This window comes from Marmota flaviventris, chromosome 8, assembly GCF_047511675.1.
Source record: "Marmota flaviventris isolate mMarFla1 chromosome 8, mMarFla1.hap1, whole genome shotgun sequence".
Taxonomy (NCBI): domain Eukaryota; kingdom Metazoa; phylum Chordata; class Mammalia; order Rodentia; family Sciuridae; genus Marmota; species Marmota flaviventris.
The window spans coordinates 134,691,064-134,709,595 of record NC_092505.1 but is presented as its reverse complement, the minus strand read 5'-3'; the positions used below and the strand labels follow the sequence as shown (position 1 = coordinate 134,709,595).

The following is an 18,532-nucleotide window of genomic DNA, read 5'->3' as shown; positions in this document are numbered from 1 at the left end:
AACTACAACAGAAAGGCAGAAGAGAGGGTGAAGGCCACTGCAGGGTTTTAGCATCTCCAGTGAGTCCACTACTCCACCCCTCTTCTTCCTTCTAGTTAGATACTTTAGGAGTGGTCTCTCACAGACTTGAAGTCCTTGTGGAGCTTCACTTCCAACCCTGTTCTCCACTTTTAACTTGGTCACAGGTCAGGATGCATGATCCAAACTCGGCAGATTACAGTGTTCTCACTGCCCCAGCACGGTAATTTGTTCCAAAATGGGAACCTGACCCAATGCAAGCCACTTAGGGTTGTTCCCTAGAACATACCAAATGAACATAGAAGAATAACTCATTATCTAGTTTGGATCAAGAACTACCAAATGCACTAGGGAGTCAATGGAGGATCTTCTACAAGGCAGTATCATAGAAAGATAATTCCAATAAGAATATCACAATGAAAGACCAGTATTGGGCCTATTGTAATAGCCCTACAAAAATAGTGAAAAGAGAGCATATTAGGGCTGGGGTTGTGGCTCAGTGATAGAGTGCCTGCCTAGCATGTGTGAAACACTGGGTTCGATCCCCTATACCACATAAAAATAAACAAATAAAATACAGGTATTGTGTCCATCTACAACTTAAAAAAAAAAAAATAAAGCATATTAGGAAACACTTTGGGATTGCTTTGTGCCTCACTGAAAATACTGCCCTGAAAGGGAAAACCTATGCCCTTAAATCCCTTGTATAGAGATGACCACCGTGAATTGTTTATTCACACAATAAGTATTTGTGGAATATCTAGAAAGCATTAAGAGAAAAATGGTTAAAAGCATGGAGTATGAGCCATGATGTTTGAGTTTAAATCTCTACCTCACCTCACTTACTAGCAGACCTTTAACAAGTTAGTTAACTTCTGAGTCTCAATTTTTCTCATCTGTAAAAGCAGAATGATAATAATACCTATTTGATAGGGTTGCTGCTGGGCAGAAAAGGAACGATTGAACTAGTTAGTAAAAGACAAGCAGCAGTTCAGCAGGCAAAAAAGAGGGGGAGGATTAGTACAACCACTATGGAAATCAATATGGAGATTCCTCAAAAGACCAGGAACAGAACCTGCCATATGACACAGTTATCTCATCCTTGGTATTTATCCAAAAGAACTAAAATCAGCATACTATACTGATATAGGAACATCAGTGTTTTGGTAGCGCAATTCACAACAGCCAAGTTAAGGAACCTGCCTAGATGCCCCTCGAGAAATGAATGGATAAAGTAAACATGATATATATATACACACAATAGTTTTATTTAGTAATAAAGAAGAATCCAATTATGGCATTTGCTGGCAAATGGATGGAACTGGTGAACATCAGGGAAAGTGAAATTAGCCAGACTCATAAAGTCAAGGGTCAAATGTTTTCTTTTATATGCGGAAGCAGAGTAAAATAATAAACAAAATTAAAAAGTGGGTGTGTGGTGTGTGGATCTCACAAAAATAGAGTGAAGATCAGTAGAGTAGAGAAAGGGAATTAAAGGGGGGGGGAGGAATAGGAAAAGGGAGGAACTGCAGAATAAAACTGACCAAATTATGCTACGTACATATGTGAATATACCACACTGAATTCCACCTTTATATATATATATATATCTATAAAGCATCAATTTTAATAAATAAATAGGAGGACAACCAGTAGAGTAGAAGAAGGGGAACAGGGGAAGAGATGAAGGCAGGGAACGAAGAAGCACTAGAGACTAAAAAGGAGAAATTATATTCCATGCTTATATATATTCCATGGTTATATCAAAATGAACCTCAGTGTTATAATTATAATGCATTAATAAAAACATTTTACAAAGAAGACGACAGGGAGGACAGCATTCCAAGCAAAAAGGAAGGTATATGCAAAGGAAAAAAAAACTTGAAAAACATAGCTCAGTGATAGAGGCACCCCTGGGTTCAAGCCCAAGACCATTAAAAGTAAAAAGAATGAAAATACTGACTGGGGTATTGTTCAGTGGTAGAGCACTTGTTTAGCATGCCTGAGGCCATGGGTTCAATTCCCAGCACACATAAAACAAAACAAAAACTGTTAGCTGCTAGGCAGGCTGAATAAATGTTAGCTGCAGGGTGGGCTAAACACTCAACCCCCACCTGTCTAGTTCCTTACGGCTTGTTTGCCTCAAGGCTTTACACTCAGCCTTTGCCTCAAGGCTTTACACTCAGCCCCACTCAAGGCTGAACACTGGACCCCCACTCATCTGGTGCAAGGGAAACCCACTTCTGGCCCCTGCCCGGTCTGCCTGAAGGCAGAAGATGACACCCTTAGCAACTACAGTATGATCCAATCACCATATGCCAACAAAGCGGCTTACAGACCCAGAGACCCCATTAGATTTTGGCCCCTCTCCCCCCTCGCTTTGCTCTCTCCCTCTCTCTCTCCCTTTGCTCTTTCCCACTCTCTTTCCCTGCTCTCTCTCCCTCCTCTCTTTCCTTCCGTCTATCAGACACTGCCCCAATAAAGATCTCTTGGTGGCTACAAGTGTGTGGTCACTTTCCTTTCAAAAACAACAATGGAACAACTAAAGCTGGGTGGCTATCATAGAGCTAGGATATAAACCCAGGTCTCCCTAATTCCTGTTTAAGTCAATCTCTAGTTAAATTAATTAATATAAATCAATCCTCTATTTAAAGCATTTTACTTGATCGCAAGTTCAAAAGCCAGCCTCAGCAATTTAACAAGGTGCTAAGCAACTCAGTGAGGCCCTATGTGTCTCTAAATAAATTTAAAAAAAAAAAAAGAACTGGGGATGTGGCTCGGTAGTCAAGCACAACTTTCCATTTCTCTGGTTGTAGAAGATGTAGAGTCACACCATATATGCAGTCATACCTGTACTTAGGGGAATGATGTCCATCTCATTCCACCATCATTTCTGCCCCTCTTTCCTCTCCCCTGCCTCCCCTTTGCTCAAAGTTCCTCCATTCTTCCCATTCCCAGTCCTCCCCATTATGGATCAGCATCCACTTATCAGAGAGAACATTTGGCCTTTCATTTTGGGGGATTAGCTTATTTTTCTTGGCATGATATTCTCCAACTCCATTCATTTACCTGCAAATTCCATAATTTTATTCTCTTTAAATGCTGATTAATATTCCATTGTGTATATATAGCACAGTTTCTTTATCCATTCATCTACTGGAGAGCATCTAGGTTGGCTCCACAGTTTAGCTTCTGTGAACTGAGCTGCTATGAACATTGATGTGATTGCGTCACTATAGTGTGTTGATTTTTTAATATTTATTTTTTAGTTGTAGTTGGACACAATACCTTTATTTTATTTGTTTATTTTTATGGGGTGCTGAGGATTGAACCCGGGGCATCACACGCACTTAAGCAAGCTCTCTACCGCTGAGCCACAACCCCAGCCCCCCCAATCAATTTTTTTAATCAAACTGCTTGTTTTTGTTTTTTGTCATTTGGTAGAATTTTACAGAAGGCTTTCATCATCAGAATATCCTGGATTCAGTTGAAAAACCTTACAATCTTCCTGCCTCATCACCCCCAGTTGGTAGGATTACAGGAGTGCACTACTGTGCCCAGGCTCAGTAGAAAAACCTTTAAAAAAAAAAAATTACTCTAGGTAACTGTAGGTTGAAACAATATCTTTATTTTATTTTTTTGTGCCTCACGCATTCTAGGCAAGTGCTCTACCTCTGAGCCACAACCCCAGCCCTAGAGAAACCTTTTCTTTCTTTTTTTTAATATTTATTTTTTAGTTGGACACAATATATTTATTTATTTTTATGTGGTGCTGAGGGTCGAACCCAGGGCCTCGCATGTGCTAGGCAAGTGCCCTACAGCTGAGCTACAACCCCAGCCCCTAGAGAAACCTTTTCTAAAAACATTTAACTTTGAACAAAGTACCAGACTACACAAATGAAAACAGCATTTTAACTCAACCAAAAGTAGTCATCATAAAAGGAGTAAGTCACCTAACTTCACTAGGCACTGTTTCCTTTTTAAACTGGATACAATAAAAAAAAATTGTCCACAAATAATATTGCAGCTGTACATAAGGTTTCAGAAAATCTTCAACTTCATGCTTTAACAGTAATGAAGAGAATGGCATCAAGTTTTGGAACATAAGGGGAAGGTGATCACTTTCTATAAATCTTTACCCCAGTCTTGAGCAGCTAGATCTCCATCCACCTCCTCCTCTGTATGATTTGCTATAGTAGTCCCAATCATCATAGCCTCAATCATATATCCTCTGTCATAGTAAACCTAACAGCGTGAGCTGCCATAAATAAATCTTGCCATGTAAATAAATGGCTAGTGTTGGGATATGTGGTCTTTTGTTACAGAGAAATCAACTCTGATTCTATGTCCAACAAACTCTATTGAGTAAGCATGTTGTTTAGCTTCCCTGGCATCACCTACATTTTCAAAATAGACAAAGGCAAATCCTCTTGCCAGGTGTAGTGACACATGCCCATAATCCCAGAAACTTGGGAGGCTGAGGAAGGAGGATTGCAAGTTTGAGGCCAGCCTCAGCAACTTAGCAAGGCCATAAGCAACTAAGTCTCAAAATAAAAAATAAAAAGGGCTGGGGATATGACTTAGTGGTACAGCACTTTGGGTTAAATCCCCCATACCAAAAAAAAAAAAAAAAAGGCAAGTCCTTTTGAATGCCTAGACTGCTGGTCATATACAATAGACACATCAACAAAGGGGCCATATTTAGAGAACACTTCTAGGTCTCTTTCTGTGCTATACAAGCTAAACTCAAACATTCCAAGATAACAGTTGGGGTCAGGATTTGTCCAACTGCCAACATGAGCCCTCTCAGTAGATTGTAAGTTCAAGGCCTACCTCAGCAATTTAGTGAGACCCTATCTTGGAAAAAAAAAAAAGTGGGGGCTGGGGTTGTGGCTTAGTTATAAAATGTCTCTACAAACAAACAAACAAAGGTTTGCTGAGCTTCAATCAAAAGCTGCCAACCTGTTCCTCCTTCATTATATAGGGTTCACAGCAGACACACAGGACATACACACTGTTTTCTGAGCTTTTCAGAACCAAAACACTCCGCACCAGCTCCAAGTAGGCTCTAAGTCTTCCTAATATTTTTTAGGGAGGGGGATGTACCAGGAATGGAACCCAGGGGGCACTTAACCACTGAGTCACATCCCCAGACCCTTTATTTTGAGACAACATCTCAGTTGCTTAACGCCTAAATAAGTTGCTGAGACTGGTTTTGAAACTGCTATTCTTCTGCCTCATCCTCCCCAGTCACTGGAACTAAAGGTACATGCCACCCTCTCTCCCAGCTTAAATCTCCCCAATTTTTGACAATAGTACCAAAACAATTAAATGAGAAAAGAATAGTCTTTTCAAGCTGGGGTGTAGCTTAGTGGTAGAGTGCTTGCATAGCACATGTGAGGCACTGGGTTCAATCCTCAGCACCACATATAAATAAAATAAAGGTATTGTGTCCATCTACAACTAAAAAAATAAAAACAGGACACTGGATATCCCTATGCAAAATATGTTGTAACTCATATGTTACCAAAAATAACTCAAAGCCAGGCGCAGTGGCACACACCTCTAATTTCAGCAGCTCAGGAGGCTGAGGCAGAAGGATCCCAAGTTCAAACCCAACCTCAGCAACTTGGCAAGGCCTTAAGCAACTCAGTGAGACTCTGTCTCAAAATAAAAAATAAAAAGAGCTAGAGATTTGGTTCAGTAGTTAAGTGCCCCTGAGTTCAATCCCTAGTACCAAAAAAACAAAACAAAAAAAACCCTCAAAACATGTCAAAGGACTAAATGTAACATCCAAAAGCTACAGAATTCGTAGAAGAAAACACAGGGGACAATCTTCTTGACCTTGGATTTGGCAATGATTTCTTATATATGACCCTTAAAGCATAAACAACAAAAGAAAATACATTGGACTTCATCAAAATTTAAACTTCTATGCTTCAAAAAACACCAGGCAGAGGCTGGGAGTTAAGTTTAGTGGTACCATGCATACAGCATGCATAGAGCCCTGGGTTCAATCCCAAGCACACACACACAAACACATACAAACATAAAATAAAAAACTTCAAAAAAGTGAAAAAGAATTGAGGGCACAGGTCAGTGGTAAAGAGCTTTGTCTAACATGCATGAGGTGCTGAGTTCAATTCCCAGCGTTTAAATAAAAAGTAAAAAGACAATCCACTGAATATTTATAAACCATGTATCTGATAGAAGATTGATATCTAAAATATACAAAAACCTTCTACAACTCCAAATAAAAATATTTTTAGTAGCCAAAGGGCCTGAAGACAATTCTTCAAAGTGATATATAAAGGACCAACAAAAAGTTGGGGCTGTAGCTCAGTGGTAGAGCACCTGCCTTGCACATGTGAGGCACTGGGTTCAATCCTCAACACCATATAAAAATAAATAAATAAAGATATTGTGTCCATCTACAACTAAAAAAAAAAATTTAAAAAAAAGGACCAACAAATACCTAGAAAGATGCCCAACAACATTCAGTCATTAATTAGGATAATGCAAATTGAAACCATAATTAGGTTCTAAGTTGGCTACAATAAAAAATGCACATAGGTGCTAATAAGGATGTGGAGGAATTAGAACCCTCAATAATAATAGTTAGAATATAAAAAGGCGTAGCCACTTAAGAAAGGAGTCTACTGGGGGCTCAGGTTGTAGCTCAGTAGTAGAATGCTTGTCTAGCATCTGTGAAGACCTGGGTTCGATTCTCAGCACTGCATATAGATAAAGAAAGTAAAAAAGAAAAGAAAGGTCCACTGACAACTAAAAAATGTTAATAAAAAAAAAAAAAAAAGTCTCACCAATTCCTTAAAAGTTTAAATACAGGATTATAATATAACCCTGTAAATTTTTTTTTTTTTTTTTTGTGTGTGTGTGTGTGTGTGTGTGTTGCTGGGGATTTAACTCAGGGCCTTATACATGCAAGGCAAGCACTCTACCAACTGAGCTATACCCCCATCCTATGGCCCTATAATTCTACTTCTAGGTGTATACTTAAAAAAATTAAAAATTTACATCCACTACAACAGGCATTGTGTAATCCTAGGAACTCTGGAGGTTGAGGCAGGAGGCAGAATAGTCAAGTTTGAGGCCAGCCTCAACAACTTAGCAAGACCCTGTCTCAAAATGAAAAATAATGGGGCTGGGATTGTGGCTCAATGGTAGAGCACTCGCCTAGCACATGCGAGGCCCTAGGTTCGATTCTCAAAACCACATTTTAAAAACAAATAATAATAAAAAGGGCAAATGATATAGGTCAGTGGTAAAGTGCCCGTGAGTTCAATCTCTATACATTCGCCACAAACTTGTACACATGAATGTTCACAGTAGTATGATTTAAAAGTTACAAAGTGAAAACCATATAGTTCAACATTAGGGATGATCACTTGAGTCTACAACCAGCCTGGGCAACACAGCAAGAACTTGTCTCAAAAAAATTTTAAAAATGAGGAAGTGAGGGGCTGGGGTTGTGGCTCAGTGGTAGAACCCCTTCCTAGCATGTATGAGGCACTGGGTTTGAACCCCAGCACCGCATATAAATAAATGAATAAAATAAGTCTATCAACAACAACAAATTTTTTTTTTAATGAGGAAGACAACATGGATGAATTCTGAAAACATGAAGCTAAGAGCCGGACATGTAGCTCAGTGATAGAGATTTGTCTAGCACACATGAGGCCCTAAGCCCATTACCCAACACTTCCAGAGGAAGAAAAAAAAAAATTATGCTAAGTGACAGGTGTGAATCATACGATTAATTTATATGAAATGGGCCGGGGTTGTGGCTCAGAGGTAGAGCGCTCACCTTGCATTCGTGAGGCACTGGGTTCGATCCTCAGCACCACATATTGTGTCACACCTACAGCACAACGTATTGTGTCCACCTACAACTAAAATATAATTTTAAAAAATTTATATAAAATGTTCAGGATAGGCAAATCTATAGAAAGATTACAAGTTGCCTAGAGATGAGAGCAATGAATAAGTGTTGGTGGGTAATAGCAAAAGTTTATAGGGCTTCTTGGGCTGGGGATGTGGCTCAAGCTGTAGTGCGCTCGCCTGGCATGCATGCGGCACGGATTCGATCCTCAGCACCACATACAAACAAAGATGTTGTGTCCGCCGAAAACTAAAAAATAAATATTAAAATTCCCTCCCCCTCTCTCTCTCTTAAAAAAAAAAAAAAGTTTATGGGGCTTCTTTTTTGTGAGTTGTCATAGGAATCAAACCCAGGACCTCATGCATGCTAGGCAAGCACTTTACCACTGCCACACACTTCTTTTGGGGTGAAGAAAATGTTCTAAAACTGTGGCTGAACACAGTGGTTTATGCCTCAGGAGGCTAAGGCAGGAGGATCCCAAGTTCAAGTGTCAAAATAAAAAATAAAAAGGCTTTGGTGTGTGGGGCTGGGGATGTGGCTCAAGCGGTAGCGAGCTCGCCTGGCATGCGTGCGGCGCGGGTTCGATCCTCAGCACCACATACTAAGAAAGACGTTGTGTCCAAAAACTAAAAAATAAATATTAAAATTTAAAAAAAAGGCTTTGGTGTAGCTCAGTGGTAGAGCACCTCTGGGTTCAATCTCCAGTACTGAAAAAAGAAAAAAAAATTGATTGTAAATTATATCTTGGCTTGGCTGTTACCAAGCCAGTTGTAGTAGCACACACCTATAATCTCAACAACTCAGGAGGCTGATACAGGAGAATAGAAAGTTCAAAGATAGCCTCAGCAACTTAGCAAGGCCTTAAACAACTTAGTGAGACCCTGCCTCAAAAAAAAGAAAGAAAGAAAAAAGCGGTTCCAAAAGAAAAGTTGGGAAACTCACAAATAATAAATGTTTTATGGTGATTACAAAAGTGAATCAAGGGGGCTAGGGCTGTAGCTCAGTGGTGGAGCACTTGCCTAGCACTTGTGAGGCACTGGGTTTTATCTTCAGCATCACATAAAAATAAATAAAATAAAGGTATCCCTCTACAACTAAAAAAAAAAAAGAATCAAGTCTGAATGCCAGTTTATTGTTCTTCTGCAGATTAATTTGTAAGTCTGTATTCTTCCAGCTCTCCACAAATAAATATTATTTCATACTTTGATATTCTGATATACTTTGATATTAACGTTTTGAGTAAATAAAAATTTGATATTAACGTTTTGTGTAAATAAAAATTGATGTGAGACAGGTTATAGCTCTTATAATTTATAAATAACAGAGAAACAAACCTAGGAGTCACTCAGAAATAATGCTTTTAAAAACACATTTATCTCTGGGAGATTGTTGTCACTGCCCTCATTTCAAAGATAAGAAAATCTGAAATCAAACAGGTTTGGCAACTTGTTCATGACCTCGAAGCAAACCTGTGGCAGAGATTTGGAAATTTTCTTTTCCTTTTTTTTTTTTGGTTGAGGGGGTAACTTGGGGATTGATTGGTCAGGGGCACTCAACCACTGAGCCACATCCCCAGCCCTATTTTTTGTATTTTATTTAGAGAGAGGGTCTCATTGAGTTGCTTAGCACCTCACGATTGCTGAGGCTGGGTTTGAACTCAAGAGCCTCCTGCCTCAGCCTCCTGAGCCGCTGGGATTACAGGTGTGTGCCATAGCCCTGGACTGGAAAATTCCTGATTTCCCCCAAATTCATAATGTAACATGCAAGGGAAACACAAAATAGCAGTATCTACTCTTTAAACATGAACAAATTTAGGGACACTTTTCCACTGAAGCTTATAATCTCCCACAGAAACTCTTTGCCAGCTGTGACTTGAAAAAGTCCCCCCCAGTGTGATCTAATAACACTAAGATTCTTCATCTCTCAAATGTTTTTACTATTTTGTTAAATTCTATCACAAAAAAAGTAGGATGGCTGGGGATGTGGCTCAAGCGGGTAGCCTGCTCGCCTGGCATGTACGTGGCGCCGCTGGGTTCGATCCTCAGCACCACATAAAAAAAAAATAAAGATGTTGTGTCCACCGAAAAACAATAAATATTAAATAATTCTCTCTCTCTCTCTAAAAAAAAAAAAAAAAAGTAGGATACTTATATTGTTAAATTGGCAAATCATATGCGAAAGAAATCAAGAAAATGAAACTGCTTCTAGACATTCCTTTGCTTAAACAAGTTGTAAAAAGTGTTGTTTTCTTTCATGCAATAAATAAACAAGATACTGTCTGCTTATCAAATATTATTCAATTGTTTTAAACAAATTAAAAATATATGGAGCTGGGGTTGTGGCTCAATAGTAGAGTGCTCGCCTAGCATGCATGAAGCACTGGGTTCAATCCTCAGCGCCACAAAAAATTAAAGATATTGAGTCCACCTAAAACTAAAAAATAAACAAATAAATATGTGTGTGTGTGTGTGTGTGTGTGTTTGTGTGTATCTCCCCCCCAGGGACCATATGTAAAGAAATGCATACTTAAGGCAGGCGCAGTCAGTGGGGGGCATGCCTCCAATCTCAGAGTCTAGTTAGGCTGAAGCAGGAGGATCTAGAGTTGAAATCCAGCCTCAGCAATTTAGCCGAGACCCTGTCTCGAAAAATAAAAAGGGTTGGGGATGCAGCTCAGTGGTTAAGTGTTCCTAGGTTCAACCTCTGGGAAAGGAAGGGAAGGGGGAAGGAGGAAAGGAAGGAAAGAAAGAAATGCATACTCGAGCAAGCTGGGATGAAACGATCTGACACTTGCTTTAAAATTCTTCAGCGAAGTGGGGAAAAGATATATCTGAAACATTTGTGATATATATTGACATGTTGAATGTGATAGTATAAAAGGTTCATTCATCTTTTTCTACTGTCTATGCTCAAAAAAAGTTTCACAATAACCTCCAAAATGAATTATTTTCAAATTTACTGTCCAGGTTATTAAACAGGCTGGATGTGAATGCTCTGATCTTCGGAACTAAAATAGGTTAAGGGTCTCAAGCAAAGGCGAAAAATTTTTTGGCGGGGGCCGAAGTGGGCTCCACACCTCTCCGGCCCTCTCCGCCACCAAGACTGAAAATCCTCACGCTTCCTTCAAGGCTGAATCTGACTAATCTGTCGGACTCAAGAACCATGCAACTCAATTTGGAAATGACACACGCTGGGCGCAAGCCGGCGGCTCAGGAACCCAACAAACTCCATTTGAGAGCTCCCAGGTCCAGGCCCTGGACAGTCGGATTGGCCCGGGCGCAACGCCCGACCCACCGCACCGCTCTGGAGACCTCTGAAGACTGCTTGCACCGCTCCCTCGGTCCCCACCACGAATCCTGGCCGGGTCCGCCGCATACCTTCCAGTTCCACGTCCTCCTCTGAGTCGCCGTCCGCTTCAGCTACAGCGTCCGGGCAGGGCTCTGGAGCGTGTAAGTCTAAAGGAGGGGCGGCGGCCGGCAATGAGGCTCGGGCGCGGGCCTCGCGCAGGCGGGTGAAGTAGTCCACCGCGAAGTCGACGAGGTCAGGAGGTTGCTGCCGCAGCACCTCCACTGTGTACCCCTGCAGCAGCTCTGTGAGCCCCGGCGGGATCTGAATGTGGCTCATGCCGGCGGCGGCCTCGGGGACTGGCGAGCACGGGCCGCCGGTGGCCACAGCCTCCGCGCTCCTTCACACCGGCTTCTCTATAGGCGCCCGCGGTCTCCTAACGAGCGGCCCTGGTTTGCCTTCCTCGCGTCGCGCCCCTTTGGCTGGGTCTGTTTCTGAGCCACGCAACCCTACGCTACCGCGGCCAGTCTGGTGCTGCTGCTGCTGTCTCTGGGCCGCCGCCGCCGCCGCCGCCGCCGCCGGGGGCACCCACAGCGAGGAGAGTTGGACAGGAGGGGCAGGCGCCCGAGTTGTGACGCACGCGGCCGCAGGCGTGCGCGTCCTCGCCAAGCTCTGGTCCTCAGTGCGCGTGTGCCGCACTGGGCGGCACACCCTCTGGCGATCTGTTCTAACGTTCTCAAAGTGCTTGACCTGCTGCTCCCAGCGGGGAACAGGGGAAATTAAGTAATAAGTGGTCTACCTACGAAGCAGGCTGGTTAGTGCCTCTCATTTGGTCAGAAAGACTCTTCATTTATTCTTTTAAAATATGCTAAGAGCCTCTTAAAGGACAAAAGGGATACAGATACAAAAACACATGCCCACCCAACTGTTGCCTCTGGTAGAGAGCAAGAGGGCCCGCTTTAGGGAGTAAAGTCACGCTGACCCCAAGAAATGAGCAGGACCCGCCTAAAGGAAGATATGGAGAAAAACCATTTTAGCAAAGAGCACAGCAAGAGCAAAGAAAGATTTAGTCAAATCAAGGTAACTCTGGCTGACAGGTGGAATGACTAGAGGCCCCTTGGGAGTCTGGCGTGAGGTCTGTGACTTGTCAAAATGGAAAGGCCTTGTAGGAAGTAGAAGTTTCAGTGAGAAAATAATTTGAGAGCCACCAGTAGAGAAATAACATTGAAAGAGGTCACTCAGCCAGCTATACACAGTGAGAAAAGAATAATGCCCAGAGCAGAAACAACTTTTTCTCCCTGTTCTTCCTTTTGAGCACTCCCCCTAAGGTCACAGGTCTAGAACCCCTGTGAACCCCTTCTCTCTCCACATTCCACCCTGGACCCTGGGCCAGCTCTGCTTGATAAAATTGAGTAGACCATAAAGTATTGTTATCCTTTGCACAGGTGAACAAAAGAAGCCAGGCTACTACCCAACTTACTTCCCTCCTCCCACCAGATTGGAATGGAATAAAAGGTAGAAACCTTCCTGGGATGTCCATGCTAGAGGCTAGCTATTGACCAAAGACCAATAAGCATAGAACAGTCCTTCCTCTCCCTTTTCCTGCCAGGCCCAGCCAGTGATTAGCTGTAGGCTTGGGAAATGAAGGGCATTTGGGATGGTTAAGCACCACCTAGTAATTACACAGTATTAATTAAAATCCTCACTAGCACCTCCCATATAGCTTGGCACACATCCAGGAACTCAGTGCTGCTGGGAACTGTGCTGCTGGTAGCAGGAACATCTCATCTGCTCTGGTGGAGAAACCAGTCCAGGGTTTAGGCTACATAAGCCTGTGATGACAAACAGGAGTATCTCCTAGAACAAGCTTCTTGATTGCAGGGAGGAATATTTGACCATCAACTTTGTGAAAGGAAGAGCAATGTCCAATTTTTTGCCTGCTGGGTCCTTATTGCACACTCCTAGCGAGGGTTTACTAACTGAATGAATGAAAATTTCAACATAGCAAGCAGAGCCAAGGAAACTGCTTTCCTTACCTCAGTCTCAGAACTAGAATCCTTTTCTTCAAATTCTGCTGATCTTATGATATGAAGACATCAGTATGGACAGGCATTGAGGGTGTTAAGGGTATCTTGACCCTTCTAAGTTTCCTAGAGATTAGCCCTTGACAGGGATACCCAGAAATCCTGGTGTGACTCTCACTACACCACCACACCAGAGGATCTGTCCCTCTTTATGCAATCCTACAGCCATTTTTTGAAAAGGCAAATTCATAATTCCACTCCAAAGTTTGGCCATACTGTCAGGTTTTATATATTTTAAAAGGGGGCAGGGAACTGTACAATTAGGACTCTTACCTCAATAATAAAATAGAGGAGAGAAAAGCTATTCCAAAGACTGGGGTTGTAGCTCAGTGGTAGAGCACTTGCCTAGCATATGTGAGGCACTGGATTCAATCCTAACACATAAAAAATAAATAAATAAAGGTATTTTGTCCATCTTCAGCTAAAAATATTTTTTTAAAAAAAAGGAGGTCTGTTAACAGCTAGATATGAGCAAGTTCTCCCAGTCCAAGTAACCTCCACTGGCCTCTGCCAGAAGCAGTTCTGCCCGACTTGTTCTTATATGTCCCACAGCTCCACCAGTCAGCCAAGTCAGCAAACAGCATTCAAAAGACATCCTAGCTGGTCACAGTGACACACACCTGTACACCGTTATTTGGGAAACTGAGGTAGGAAGATCACAACTTTGGCATCAATCTGGACAACATAGTAAGACCCCCATGTAAATAAAAAGAAAAAAAAGTGGACTGGGATATAGCTCACTAGTAGAGTGTGAGCTTTAGCACAAACCCCTGCATTCAATCCCCAAACACACACATTAAAAAAGCATCTTAAAAGGAATGAGGACCACAGAAATTGGAACTCCTATACCTGCTGCTCACCTGTCTCCACAGACCAGACTCGAGTCAAGATGAACAGCCAGTCTCCATGTCCAACTTGACTCCTTCCCTCAGCCCTTGACCCCAGAGCAGGAGTCTATCCCTACCCCTTCTGGCCAATCCTTCATTAACAAGTGGAGCCCCAAAGACATTCATGACTACCCATTTGAGCTTGCCAAAGATGGCCCTATAACAGGAAAGAATATCAGGAGCCTGATCCCTGCTTCTTCCACCTTTATCCTGAATCCATCCTGCTTGCATTCAAGTTTATCCAGCTGCACCACTGGAGGTTACCATGGTAACCAAAAACCATAGGCTGCCAGTAACTAGAAAACAGCAAGTGACAGTGGGTAGAAAAGGCCAAGAGCAGAGACCCTCAGAAGCAAAAGAAATAGGAGGAGACTCCAGAACCCTGAGTTATATATTCTATTCACAACCCAGCAGGCAGTCGACATCTTGCATAGACTGCCATACCACCAACCCCAGGTACAGACTTGGACACTATGGGGCAAATTATCAGAGATGTTTACAATTTTACAATTAAGGATGCATAATAGCACAGGTGGGACATACAGTGGGCCTTGATAAAAATGACAACTTCTATTTCCAGTGGAACAGTGAATTTCATGATTGTTGTGGGTTTTTTCCTCCTTTGCAGTGTTGGGGATTTGAACCCAGGGCCCCATGCATGCTCGACAAGACTCTACCACTGAGCCACATCCCCAGACTCTTCATGAACTTTTAAAAAAAAATTTTTTTAGTTGTACGTGGACACACATTCTTTATTTCATTTGTATGTGGTGCTGAGGATCAAACCCAGTGCCTCATGTGTGCTAGATGAGCACACTACCACTGAGCCACAACCCCAGCCCCCCTTCATGAACTTTTTTAAAATAGTTTTTTAGTTGTAGATGGACACACAATATTTTTATTTGTTTTATGTGGTGCTGAGGATCGAATCTAGTGCTAAAGCTCACACTCTACTAGTGAGCTACATCCCAGTCCACTTTTTTTTTCTTTTTCTTTATGTGGGGGAGGGTCTTACTATGTTGTCCAGATTGATGTCAAAGTTGCAATCTTCCTACTTCAGTTTCCCAAATATCGGTGTAGAGGGGTGTGTGTCACTGTGACCAGCTAGAATGTCTTTTGTTTTTTTTTGTTTTTATAATTTTTATTGTTGGTTGTTCAAAACATTACATAGTTCTTGATATATCATATTTCACATTTTGATTCAAGTGGGTTATGAACTCCCATTTTTACCCCGTATACAGATTGCAGAATCACATCGGTTACACATCCACTGATTTACATATTGCCATACTAGTGTCTGTTGTATTCTGCTGCCTTTCCTATCCTCTACTATCCCCCCTCCCCTCCCCTCCCCTCTTCTCTTTCTACCCCATCTACTGTAATTCATTTCTCCCCCTTGTTTTTTTTTCCCTTTCCCCTCACTTCCTCTTGTATGTAATTTTGTATAACCCTGAGGGTCTCCTTCCATTTCCATGTAATTTCCCCTCTCTCTCCCTTTCCCTCCCACCTCTCATCCCTGTTTAATGTTAATCTTCTTCTCATGCTCTTCTTCCCTACTCTGTTCTTAGTTACTCTCCTTATATCAAAGAAGACATTTGGCATTTGTTTTTTAGGGATTGGCTAGCTTCACTTAGCATAATCTGCTCTAATGCCATCCATTTCCCTGCAAATTCTATGATTTTGTCATTTTTTAATGCAGAGTAATACTCCATTGTGTATAATGCCACATTTTTTTTTTTATCCATTCATCTATTGAAGGGCATCTAGGTTGGTTCCACAGTCTTGCTATTGTGAATTGTGCTGCTATGAACAATGATGTAGCAGTGTCCCTGTAGTATGCTCTTTTTAGGTCTTTAGGGAATAGACCGAGAAGGGGAATAGCTGGGTCAAATGGTGGTTCCATTCCCAGCTTTCCAAGAAATCTCCTTACTGCTTTCCAAATTGGCCGCACCAATTTGCAGTCCCACCAGCAATGTACAAGTGTACCCTTTTCCCCACATCCTCGCAATGGCTTCATAATGGCTGCCAATCTTACTGGAGTGAGATGGTATCTTAGGGTGGTTTTGATTTGCATTTCTCTGACTGCTAGAGATGGTGAGCATTTTTTCATGTACTTGTTGATTGATTGTATGTCCTCCTCTGAGAATGTCTTTTGAATGCTGTTTGCTGGCTTGGCTGACTGGCGGAGCTGTGGGACATATAAGAATAAGCCCAATAAAGCGAGGCAAGCGCTTTACCACTGAACTACAGCCCGAGTCCTCTTCATGAACTCTTAAAAGGTTTATTACAAAAAAGCTGTCTCCCTCCCCCATATCTACTGTACTTCTCTCCAAGAAGAAGAGAAGCCCAAACTCCTCCAAAGCTCTACTCTTGGCCCAGACCCCAGGCTTGCATACCTTATGCCCTCTGCCTACTGGGGGAACTCAGCTGCAGCAGGAACAACTCCCAAGTACCTGACCAAGGGTCCACTTCTCTAAGCCACTCCAGTCTCCCACCTGTTTCCTCAAACCTGCTGGTTATCTGACCACCTCTGCAAGGCAGCCCCTTGCGGATCCAGTCCTCACAGTTTACTAGTACCTATCGATACCAGTATCTGTTTCACCTTAGAAATGTTAATGAGCTGGGCATGGTGGCACAAGACTCAGCTGAGGTAGGAAGACTGCAAGTTCAAGGCCAGACTCAGCAACTTAGCAAGCCCCTAAGTGACTTAGTGAGAACCTGTCTCAAAAAATAAAAAGGGCCGGGATTTAGCTCAGTAGTTAAAACACCCTGGGTTCAATTCCCAGTACAAAAAAAAAAAAAAAAAAAACTTCATGAGCCTATAGTTGGCCGAGGGAATTGGGGAAGTGGGCTGTTTTTTCTATCCTCACTCAAGATGCCCTTTACTCTCCATAATGCCTCCCCCTTGAGGCCACTGCCTTTGGTCTGATCTATTTTAACAAACATCCATGTTATAGGGAGAAGTTAATTCCCAGGCCACCTGTTTCTGTACCTGTGAGTCAACCCCTTCCCCAGGACACTGTGTCCCATGAAAGTGTCAGTCTCTATGGTAAAACTGCAGTCTTTTTCTGAGACACCTCAGGGCAAGGAAAGAAGCTGGAAAGCAAGGGGAAATCTAGACAGAGAATCATACCTGTATACTTACCACAACAGATAAAGCAGAAAACAGAGCCCTCAGGGAACACTTAGCCTTAGGGCCTTCTCAGTGCCTATCAGGACGCTGTGTGCCACCCTTGACCTGATTCACAGGATAGGTACCCGGGCTTTGACCCAGCAATACAGACAGGCCTCCTGGAGCCTGGGTCAAATAGCTCCAAGACAGCTTCGGATAGCATCACAAGTCTTTCTTCAGCATACCCAGACACCCTGTCTCCATTCTATTATCAACTTGTCAATAACTTTTACAAATCACTTTTTCCAGTCTGAGCTTTGGCTTCCACATCTGAAAGTGAGGGTGAAGGTAAAAATCTCTACTCATTAAACTTTGAGTTACATGGTGAAAAAAAAATAATATGGGAGCTAACCATGGTGGTGCACACCTGTAATTCCAGCAACTTGGGAGGCTGAGGCAGGAGGATTGCAAGATTAAGGCCAGCTTTGGCAATTTAGCAAGACCTTAAGCAACTTTGGGAGACCCTGTATCAAATTTTTAAAAAAAGGGCTGGGGATGTGGCTCAGTGTTAAGCACCCCGAGTTCAAGCCCTGGAACCCCAAAAATTTTTTTAAAGGACTGGGGATGATGTAACTCAATGGTAAAGCACTCTTGGGTTCAATTCCCAGCACTATGATACAGAAATCATGGGAAAGGACCCCAATTCCCTAACCTGCCTCCACCCTTCATACCCCTGCCAGGAGAGAAGAGATATATCAGGAACAGGTGGCATTTCAAAGTGCATCATAAAAGGAAGCCCCAGTCAGGAGAAAGTCACTCACCATCTGCTCTGCTCCCTTCACAAATATGTCACCAAGGACTTCCCTGTTTGATTTAACAACTATTGAACACTAAAAGGAGTACAAAAATCTGCCACCACTAAGAAACCAGCTGGGCAGGGTGGCACATGCCTGTAATCCAAGCTGCTCAGGAGACTGAGGCAGGACTATTGTGAGTTCAAAGCCAGCCTCAGCAATTCAGTGAGGCCCTAAACAACTCAGCAAGACCCTGTCTCTAAATAAAATACAAAAAAGGGCTGGAGATGTGAATCAGTAGTAAAGTGCCCCTGGATTCAAAGGACTAAAAAATAAAATAAGGAGAGCTTCAGGAGACAGTATGAGATATTAAAGATACAATATATGAGGGGGCAGGCTTAACACTGAATTAACCTTCCCAGGCAGAGGACTTGCAATTTTCATCTTTAAAAAAC

The 18,532-nt window shown here is 42.3% G+C and overlaps 1 protein-coding gene and 1 pseudogene across 1 annotated transcript in view; both read right to left on the bottom strand.

Annotated features, from left to right (window-relative positions):
• Prkar2a (protein kinase cAMP-dependent type II regulatory subunit alpha) overlaps positions 1 to 11,811 on the bottom strand; it is a 72,836-nt gene extending 61,025 nt beyond the window's left edge. Inside the window, exon 1 of the mRNA XM_027933835.2 lies at positions 11,293 to 11,811. Within this exon, the coding sequence (XP_027789636.2) occupies positions 11,293 to 11,539 (247 nt within the window). The 5' untranslated portion in view covers positions 11,540 to 11,811. The remainder of the gene's footprint in view (positions 1 to 11,292) is intronic.
• Positions 4,077 to 4,995, bottom strand: LOC114091384 (transformer-2 protein homolog beta pseudogene; annotated as a pseudogene).
• Positions 11,812 to 18,532: the final 6,721 nt, after the last annotated feature.